The 10,656-nt window shown below is 41.7% G+C and overlaps 1 protein-coding gene across 1 annotated transcript; it reads right to left on the minus strand.

Moving 5' to 3' along the window:
• Positions 1–3,975: 3,975 nt before the first annotated feature.
• LOC119289129 (protein ZINC INDUCED FACILITATOR-LIKE 1-like) lies at positions 3,976–9,607 on the minus strand. The gene is made up of 17 exons (XM_037568539.1): positions 9,361–9,607; positions 8,785–8,825; positions 7,484–7,544; positions 7,275–7,377; positions 7,072–7,174; positions 6,915–6,968; positions 6,765–6,827; positions 6,479–6,528; positions 6,318–6,393; positions 5,884–6,060; positions 5,589–5,676; positions 5,385–5,470; positions 5,186–5,293; positions 4,980–5,024; positions 4,818–4,906; positions 4,599–4,642; positions 3,976–4,451 (listed from the first exon to the last, which is right to left on the minus strand). Exons 1-17 carry the CDS (start codon positions 9,545–9,547, stop codon positions 4,348–4,350), a joined length of 1,479 nt encoding a protein of 492 aa, XP_037424436.1. The 5' UTR covers positions 9,548–9,607; the 3' UTR covers positions 3,976–4,347.
• Positions 9,608–10,656: the final 1,049 nt, after the last annotated feature.

Here is a 10,656-nt window from a genome sequence, read left to right on the forward strand (position 1 = left end):
ACATTAATGGGTACAAGCACTGATTTACTGTAATTGACCTTTAATCCAGTGTGTGAGGCAAAGTGCATAAGCATGTTGTTAACTTGAATGAACTGCATTTCTTCTACTAGTAAAACCAAAAAGGTCTCATCAACATATTGTATCACTAGATAGTCAGCTTCTGATGTAGTCTGCAAAGCAACGTCAATGAGCTGATGGTGCATGGCTTCATTGAAAACCGACTGAAGGAAATATACAACAAGAACAAACAACATGGGGCTGAGGGGTCCCCCTGCCTAACCCCTATTTTGCAGTGGAATTCTTGCCAAGAACTCCACTAAACGGAACAACATAGATGCCTGAGATGAAAATCATTTCCATCCAATGAATCCATGTAGGTCCAAAACCTATGGTTTTAAGGATATCGAAGATAGTATTATCCTCAATGAGGTCAAAGGCATTTTCAAAATCAAGCTTTAGCACCAAAATCTACTTCTTGGAGTGATAGCATTGGAAAATATATTCATAGGTCCATGCTAAGCAATCTTGGATTGTTCTACTTTGATGAATCCATAATGGTAATGATTTTCTGTTGTATGTTAGAGCATCCTGATAATGATTTTAAGGGAGCAATTTAACAAGGAATTGGTCTGAAATCATTGGCAGTAAGGGGTGTGTCTTTCTTTGGGTGAGAGTGATGAAGGATGAATTGATACTCATCAGATTCACCTTACTCCAGTAGAAATCTTCAATAAGGTTATAAAACTCCTAACAAATAATGCTCCAACAAGCCTTGGGCTTAACAAGTTTATTATTCAATCAGATAATGCTTGTGTAGGATACAATGCTGAACGGAGGGGTTTCGGTGGCCTCCTCAGCAGCCATCTTCGAGTACTGCAGAATTTTGACGTCAGGTTTTTCGAAGATCACGATTGAATATTGTCATAGGAAGGCAATGGAGCCACTCATGAGCTGGCTAGATATAGTTTTTTAATCATACTGATCATGTATGGGAGGTGGATCCCCCTAGCTTCTTATTTTGTTAGAGTTGTGTCGAATATTATTATATAAGGTAGGTTACAGTTGGACTTAGTTTGGGACTGTGTGTAGACAGGATAGGAGTCATGTCCAAGTAGGACACTTGTATCCTAGGCCTCTCATATATAGCGGGGTAGACACACAATGTAACCTATGCCAACATAATAGCACGGGCACGCGGGGGAGCCGGCGGCGTGTGCCGGTGCCCGGGCGGCCGGGGTGCGGTATTGTGACGGTGTCTTGGGGAGGAGCGCCCATAGTCATGTGATGTAGCCATATCGGTGAACCTCGTTAACAAATTTCGGTGTCGTGCTTGTGTGATTGCTTGGTCCTTGGATGACCGACAGTATGCCTCGGATTTATTCTAAAAAGTGATATCATGAGCAAGGTTCGAAGAGGTTGATTTTGTTGATCTAGAGGAGAACACGTGGAAACTGTCAACGGATCTGACGAGATGCAACATGTGTGATTGGAGACAAGGCAGTTGTTGCGTCGGTGGATCAAGGTTGCTCGAGTTGAAGATTCACGAAGGACGGTGTCGTGTTTGGAAGACAGTAATCGGAAGCATTGGCGAGCGGCACGTCGTACGTGTCATGTGGGTTGATCGGTCCGATGGAGCTGTAGATCAGATCGCGTGGCGTTTGCAGTTGTCGAGTCATTCGGAGGTCTTGGACGATTGGTGAGAACGATCGATAGAGCTACGCGGGGGAGAGGGGGGGGCGTGTAGTGGCCATGTGGGCCTGGAAGCATGTGTGGAGTTGAGGCGTACGGGAGAGGCATGTACGACACGGACGGAGGCAACAGATCAAATCAGCAGATGAAATCCATTGGTTGATACGTATACATCGGAAAGCACGCACATGGCAAAGCAACAACAGCATCGGGAGTTGAAATAGAGCAACTACACGTGAAGATCAAAAGTTTTTGGTTGAATTGCTACTAGTACGAGGAGGTGACCAAGTTAGGTTTGCTTATGTACTTTGGCATGTGGAAAGAAGCTCGGTTATTTTTTACAAGGTCAACTGTACGAAGAATCATGACGCCATCGGGCATCGGGTTTGAGGTGGAGAAGTTCAATGGAACTGAAAATCTTGGGTTATGACAGACATGGGTGAAAGATTGTTGGCACAACAAGGATGCTTGAAGGCGTTGCGGGAAGTCATGTCACCTAAGATGGAATTATCATGTGATGAATGAAAATTCACGGAAGATGATTTGGGAGCCTTGAAGCGTGTCGTTGCAGTCGAACAAGTTCGGCTGGGTCGAACTGGACTGTCTGACGGATCGACGGGGATGTCGGTCAAAGCAGAAGACGGTGGTGATTTCAGCAAAGACGACATAGGAGCGTGATGCTGATGGTGGCCGACTTCTGGGGTGTGGAAAGACATGGTGCGGGCCCGAGGGCTTGTGCGGCTTCGACAAGACTATGGCGCAGGGTTTTGATTCAAGGCAATGCACACATGAGAGAGCTTGAAGTCGACGGGGCACGAGGGTGGACTGATCATCTACCATGGAGTCATGTTGAAGGTGGAGCTAGAGTCTGATGGATGACTACACTCTGTGCTGATGAGGGGGTTACGGCGTAAATGCATGAAGAGTCGAAGCCTATTTCAGCGGGATAGCGAGAGACACGTGGTTTCAGACTGGGTACCAGTGGTCTGATGGAGACGTGATACTCGGCATCGGTCGGTGATGATCGATGGTTCTCTCCAGTGGGGGTTGAGGCAGTGGGGGTTAGGTACCCAGGAGACTCGACCAAGACAACAGAGGCTCGACACGGTGATAGCGGTGAGGCGTGCGGTAAGCACGGGACACAGCGACAGGCCAAGACACTGGTGGTCAGATATGTTGTTAGACAAAGTGTGCAGGGGGTGCTGAAGCAATGTTGATGAGTACCAGATTCAAGTTGGTGACTGGGTCTATCGGTGCCGGTTGATGGACATGAGTTGACCATGGAGAATCTGAGAAAGTGGCGGAAAGTCTGAAATTGTCAAAAGCTGAGAGAGTACATGGCCATATATTTTGTTGTGTTCAGTGCACATGGCAAAGTGCGGATGACAAGGCAGAAGGAGGTTGAGTGCTATAGCGGTGGGACATGTCAGAGACTATTCGGAAAAAGGGTGAGACAACTGTGAATTTGATTCAGGGCGACACAGGGCGACGGTGAAATTCCTTCAAGTTTCAGACAGACGGTCAAGAAAGAGCAGTGACGTTGAGTTCAGGTAACTCTTATATGTGGCGTTCAATATGTGAGTTGTTCACTTTCACGCAGACAGTGGTCGGTGTGTGATGGTATTGAACGGATTCTCCGGAAGTTGGGAGCACAACGTAGAGTATTGAGGAACTTAATTTTGCTCGAGTATTGATTGTGAGGAAGACGAGAAGGGACTACAGTTACAGGTAGAGTCACGTGGAGTCTGGGAGTAGCAGCGGTGCTCATGGCGTATCTCAAGTCCAATCTACATGGAGGTTCGATGCATGGATGAATCCAAGGTGGTGGAGAATATTCGCCAAGGTGGAGTTTGTTAGAGTTATGTCGAATATTATTGTACAAGATAGGTTACAGTTGGACTTGGTTTGAGACTGTGTGTAGACAGGATAGGAGTCGTGTCCAAGTAGGACACTTGTATCATATGCCTCTCATATATAACGGGGGTAGACACACGATGTAACTTATGCTAACATAATAGCACGGACACACGGGGGAGCCGGCGGCGTGTGCCGGTGCCCGGGCAGCCGGGGTGCGATATTGTGACGGTGTCTTGGGAAGGAGCGTTCATAGTCATGCCCCGGGAATGTAGCCATATCGGTGAACCTCGTTAACAAATTTCGGTGTCGTGCTCGTGTGATTGCTTGGTCCTCGGATGATCGACGGCATTCCTCGGATTTATTCTAACATATTTCATGTTCAGATAAACGGTGTAACACAGTTATCGAATGAGCAAAGCTTGCCATATGGCATTCCCTTAAAAAAAGAGCTTATCATATACACCATAAATGGAACTCTAGCCACATAATTATACAAAATACAGAGTATCAGGTTTTCCAAGAGCTCTCCCTTCAATTGTCTTGTTCGGGTAGTTGTACCATTTTGAGTCTTGAAATGTTCGAACCGCTATCAAGTGTAGAAAGCATTTCCCACATGGGTAACCACTCTTGTCTCTAATAACCACTCGCTACTAACACATGAAAAGGGGTTGACCCGGTCAATGATCCTCGTCACATGTGTGTTTGACTTGGGTATTCCTAGTAGGTTCTTGGGCCTCCTCACTGAATTCACAAGCAACTTTTGAATATTGTAGTTGTACATTGTGGTCTCCCCTCTATGTCTTACCGACATTCTTCTACTGGAGGCAAGACCAGCAATGGCTCGAAGGTAGATATCAGTCCACAGAGCTGCACCAAAATCAGCATCAAGAACACCACTTGATCACCTGCAGATTTGACAAGAAAATGAATTGGATCAACTACATAATCTGAAACTCATTTCTAGTTCTTCCTGCATATCTTCTCCAATATTCTTAATTTGCTAGTTAGTTATGGTACAACGTACTGTACAAAATGATAGCCTAATGAATCACCTGGGAAGAAGGGGGCATCGTGACGTTTTTGTGCCCATGAGAATCTGCGTTGATCAGTGCATGTTCAGTAAAATTATCTATTGACAATGTGAAGTCTTTCGTTTATTCAAGAGCACAACAGGCTATTGCGAATTGTAAATCCCGTAAGATCAGAAATGTAGTAGCTTGATGTATCAATTGTTTACTTTATATCTTTTTGATAAAATGAGGTGTACTCACAGAATTCCTGCCCCTAGTGGAGCAACTGCCTTGAAAAACGACATGCCGGTTGTCGCTATACCATTTGCAGTGCCTCTCTGGTCTTGACGCTGGTATATATTGTATTTCAGAAAAAATGATAGTGTTGCAAAAAATTCATCTAATCGGAGCTAATATACATACCACTGCATTGTTCTGAAGAAGGCACATTCCACAAGTGATAGTTATCTGTATAAGTTTGGAAGAGAGGATTAGATACACCTTAATACAAGTAAGAGTATAATAAGGTGATCAGTTTTGTGGTAATTGGAATGGTAAAGTCTCCAACACTTTAATCTACTTATCATCCTTTAAGAATTGCAGTAAAGGAAGAGCGTCGGGATGCTTACCCTGAGAACACTTTTTGTCATGGCTGCAACATAAATTGCAAAATACAGTTTTGTTCCAGACAGATATGTCATAAAAGGGAACGTAGCGAGTACAAGAATAGATAGAGACTGCAAGGCCATTGTCAACATAGGAGTTATGATCATGAAACAATTTTTTCATTAATTTCTAATCAAGGCACAATATGTTAAGTCAACTCACGGAAGCAATGCGCGATGAATTGAGTGGCCTGAGAAATTTATTAACCCAATGATAAATTATAAGCTGATATACAAGAAGGCTAGCACCTGCAGCAAAAGGAGAAACATAATTATTTCCCATATATGCACCCAAAATTCTTGTGCAGGTTGCATGAAAAGTACAAAATGTTCAAAATAACAAAGTCAAAGCAGAGGGATGCCATACCTGACACTGAAAGAACCTGGCCAATATCTCCAGATGAGAAGCTAAGGCCGCCATACTTTCTGTCACTCACAACCCATATGGAAAGTATCTAGTATTGAAAGATGATTATAGTTATAATATTAGAGAATTCAAAATATTAAACATTTAGCAATGTAGTCAAAAAAGGTGATATGAGAAATTAACCGAGTAGCATCTGAGTGATTTACCCACGAAAAAACAGATTAAGATGGATTTGCAAGACATGTGACGGGCAAAAATTCAAGGGCAAAAATTCCAAAACAGCCAGATATTTTACCTCACTATATGCCGTTTCATGAAGACCAAACAGACAATATGATAGCATAGTTGACATCCATGGCCAGTTCTGAAGTAAACTCTTCTTACGAGGCATATCCCAATGAGCCTGTTGCGATGGCAAGGCTTTGACTATTCTGGTATCCTTTTCAGTAATCTTATGTTTATGTATAGTCTCCTGTTAACATTTGAGTAACCATATTAATGGAAACATTAGAAGTTTTTTTCTTCAAAAAGGAGGATTACCCCGGCAATTGGGAACATTAGAAGATATCTAAACTTATTGAAACATACTTCTATGATGAAGTTGTATATAGCATAGGCAGGGTATTTTCGTATTAGCAATTTAATGTGCAAAAAACTAATGCCTATTTCCACAAAAACATATGCCTAGAATGAAGTTCAGAAGTGGCATGATAGTGCTTCTGTACATACCGGAAGCCATATACAACTTATTAGAACAACGGCAGCAAAGATTGACACAACGAGACAAGGTAACAGATATGGGAACCTGCAAATTCAATTAAAGCAATGAGTCATGAAGTAGTTCCAAGCAGAATGGAAAATGAAACATATCTTGTCCTTGAAGGATCTACCTCCCGAAAACTGACTCCTTGGAAAAGGTCTGTGGATATTTTTCAGCAGGCTGACAAAAGGAGGATAAAGAAATTAGGAAATGGAAGCAGCTCATCTCTTTATTTTTGTTGAACTAGCAATTGTACACATGAATAACATGTTCAGCCCAACATAAGTAGCAAAAAGAGTACTATGTGGGTTGATCCAAGAGTTGAAACTATTTTAGTTATATTATAATGTCAACTAAATTATAAGATTGTATAATGCTTCATTTCGATCACACAAGTATAATGGTCTATTAATTACCTGGGCAAGGTAACCACCAAGTCCTGGACCAATAACAACACCCAAACCCCACATGGTATTCACCTGTAATTTTTTTTCAAAGAACAATTAAAGAATATTACATTACTCTAATCATTGCACCGAGAGGATTATGGTGCTCAAGAAAATTACAACTGAGATGCCAAGAGCTTGGTGTTCAGTTTGACAAACTTCAATGGCATAAGCCTACAATGGATAGTAAAGTTTATGTTATCACATACCCAACATATAGATCACAATTGTGAGGCCTAGATCTGCATGTTGAATGAAACTGCTACATGTCAAGTACCTTAATTGGTCCAAGTAATCCATTTAGAGAACCTAGAAGAAGTCTTGCAGCAATCGCCATCCAATATTTTGTACTTAGCCCGAAGAATATCTGAAGTATGACCCTGCAATATACAAGTGACACGGCTAAGTGACTACTGAATTATTATACACTTGCACACAAGAACTGCTGCTGAGTGGAATTAGAATCCATATCACACTTACACAGATAGCATTGAAAATGCAATTACAGGCTTTCGTCCGAGACGATCTGCGGCAATACCCCAAAATATCGAGGTAATGGCTCTTCCAATCATGTATGAAGCAGCTGCATTTGATAAGACCAATAAATGTGTCTAAATATGTGTGGCATGACACAACCTCTGAAAATTAATAGCTAAATGCTGATGAATTATTTTTTAACAGAGCCGTACCAAGAAAACCAGCATAGGATCCAATATCTTCCTCTCTTTTAGCAATGTTGAAGTCTCTAACCTGTAGAAAGGAATACAGTAGGGAGATGACGTGTTACTTGCATGAAGCAACTGAGATCCTGAGATGTTGCGTTACTTCTATGAAGCAAAGTTGCGACCTTTATCTCCTATAGATAAATGAATAATTACCCATACTTTTTTGCAGTTCTTTTACGATTTTATTACGAAGAGTAAATTCAGTTTTTACCCCCTACTTTGGCATTTTTACGCTAGTTACCCCATTCAATATCTTTTCATTCCGATTACCCCATTTAGAGAAGTTTTGCCACTTTTTACCCCTTATAATTTTTTTTGGGAGCAATCTGCCAGGTAGGTCCTGGATATTAGGTACAACATGGTGTGCCACGGCGCGGTTCAGTTTGTTGGCACAATCAGAAATGAAAAATGCCCTGCTTAGTGCGACTAGTAAGATACTTCATCTCTCTTTGCAAAAAAAAAGATACTTCATCTCTGCTGTTTTCAGATGCCGCCAATGTCAGGATATGCAAAGTCAACATTTCGAAACCTTCTGGCTTATTATACAAACCTACCCAGATATGTGTTTTCTAAATGGAAGTGATATTATTCGATTTTTCAACAAAAGTTACTTTGAAATTACAGGGTGTGGAAGTGGTCTTCCTAGTGGCCAGCAGTTCAGTACTTCTACAAATAAAATGGAATATCAATGGCATAAAAATATAGTTCATGGATTTGTGTGTTAGCAGGTCAATGTCACAAAGTAATACTAGCATGTACTTCCTCGAGTAATTATTATTGCTTATCTTACTTATGTTTGTGCCAATAACGTTTTTCAACGGCACAGGTCCAGAACTATGCATGGATTCTGTGTGATTTGATTTAATTGTTGAGGTTAATTACTCACCATTCAAATAGCAGTTTAGAAATTGATCTGTCCTAAATCACCTGCTAGCTAGAGCGCTCTGGTAAAAATTAAAAGAAGTAAAATCTGGCAAAACTTTTACTAAATGAGGCAATCCAAATGAAAACTGTTACATGGGGTAACTAGCGTTAAAAAAAAACAAAGTGGGGGCAAAAACTGCAATTCGCTCTATTATGAATTTAAAAGCAGAGCGATTATTTGGTGTGGATTAATTTTTTACTGACCTGAAAAATGAGCAATTAAAGTAAATATATCCAAACTTAACTTTAATTCCGCTTCTTCATTAGCCTCGACTAGTAATCTTTTAAGATTCATAAAGTTTTCCTCACTAATGTACTATATTTTTCAGGGAAATACATACCATGAAATACATGAAGGGGTAGAGGCATGTGATTGGTAGAGCTGAAAAGGACGAAGCCAAAAGCATGTTATCAAAACAATGATAAATAAAAGATAAAAGTGAAGTATATTAATTAGGTTTGACTTAAATCTTTTAAGTAATATAAAGCGCCCCTTAAAAAAATAGGTTTGAGCGGAACTAAATAATGCGGCATATGGAAACAAATGTATGTAGTAGTAGAATACATAAGCATGACAACAACCAAGTACCAACGTGTGCTGCTCGAGTTGCTGGTTGTTTCCTTTTTCATTGATGCATGTCCCTACATACAATTTCTCATGGACATGATAAGCTCGATCAAAGAAATGAGTGTGGTTTTCAAAAAGGGGTTTCATGTAGCCTGAGCTACAAAAGAACTTTGCGCAAAGAAAAGAAATGAGTGTGGTTTTCTGTAGCTCAGGCTACATGTTACTCCTTATCTCAGGGAAGGCAATTTTAGACCAATGAGGCGGATGTGGTGTTGCAGACATGATAGTGTTGTTGGTTTATTCAGGTGGGCAAATAAATAGACAGTTAAATGGATAGATAGAAGTTTACATCCAGCGAGAGTGGTGGCAGCGACGAAGAAAAGCTCCTTGTAAGGGATCCTCCCGCGGAGGCTCTCCTTCCTCCGGTCCATGGCGCACCCGGGGCACCCCTCATGGTGGCAGGCCGCGGCGGCGTGGTGGCACACAACCACCGACGGGGGCGGATTCTGCAGCAGTGCTTCTTCCAGGCTGCTCATGTCGGTTAGCTACCTGTAAACTAAGTTTGTTTTTGCTTCTTCTTTTTCTGGACACAAAGTGCTTTGTTCTTTTGACCTGATTCGATCAGCTGTGGACTCACTGAACTGGGAGCTAGCCGGTCCTCCTACTTATACCAGTATCTGCCTAGCTAATGTCCAAATACACAGCTTGATATGCTTAATTAACTGTCCCTGACTAATCTTGTCAAAAGAAAAACTGTCCCTGACTAATCTGTACCGTGCGTACGGAGGCAAGGCAGGTTTCATGCCTGCATGAAATTGTCCGGATCGACCATAGATGCATGGAGCTAATCTTGCTTAACTAAGATGTCTAGCCGACTGATCGAAGAAGTGACGTGGGAATTGGCAGCTAGCTTCCCTAAATATCTCTTGTAATTCACCAAAATATCCTTGTTCAGCATCCTCGATACTAATTAGTACGGAGTAGTTCGCAATATTTCACTAGTGTTGGAAAGCACGCGTTTGGGGTGTGAAATATGACACGGAAGGCCGATAATTCCAACACTAAGTATGCTTCTGGACACTCGAATACAAATTGCTCCTTCAGAAGATGCTGGACAGAATCGGCGCACGCGCACACAACTACACCCACAAACACACATGAGCAAAATTCCAGTGGGCAATATTGATCGACCATCTTAAATGTCCACATCATCGGGCGGCCCTGTTCTACAAAGATCCCATGCATGATGCATGTACGCGTGTACCATGCATTTCCGCATGCATGATCCGCTAGAGGTTCTAAAAAGCACCATGCATGTCTAAGTTTCTCTTGAGAAAACTTCATATAGTATTGCTTAGCATGCAGAGTGATAATATTACATTGTTTTTGCAGGGACATCTTTGGATTCATCCATATATACCAAGTTTGATGGAGATTGACATAGCTCATTAATTAAAAGCGCGCTCCAAGGTGGAAAAATGACGAGACATTGTTGTTGGTTCCGTTCATTTTAGATTGACCTATAATTAGCATGATTATAGTCAAAGTACAGCGAGCTAGTTACTGATAAGGGTTAGATATTTACAATCTTCACAACTAGAACTAGAAAACACGGCGGTAGGTATATGGCTGCATGATTCAGTCC

Source organism: Triticum dicoccoides, chromosome 4A, assembly GCF_002162155.2.
Source record: "Triticum dicoccoides isolate Atlit2015 ecotype Zavitan chromosome 4A, WEW_v2.0, whole genome shotgun sequence".
NCBI classification, from domain to species: Eukaryota; Viridiplantae; Streptophyta; class Magnoliopsida; order Poales; family Poaceae; genus Triticum; species Triticum dicoccoides.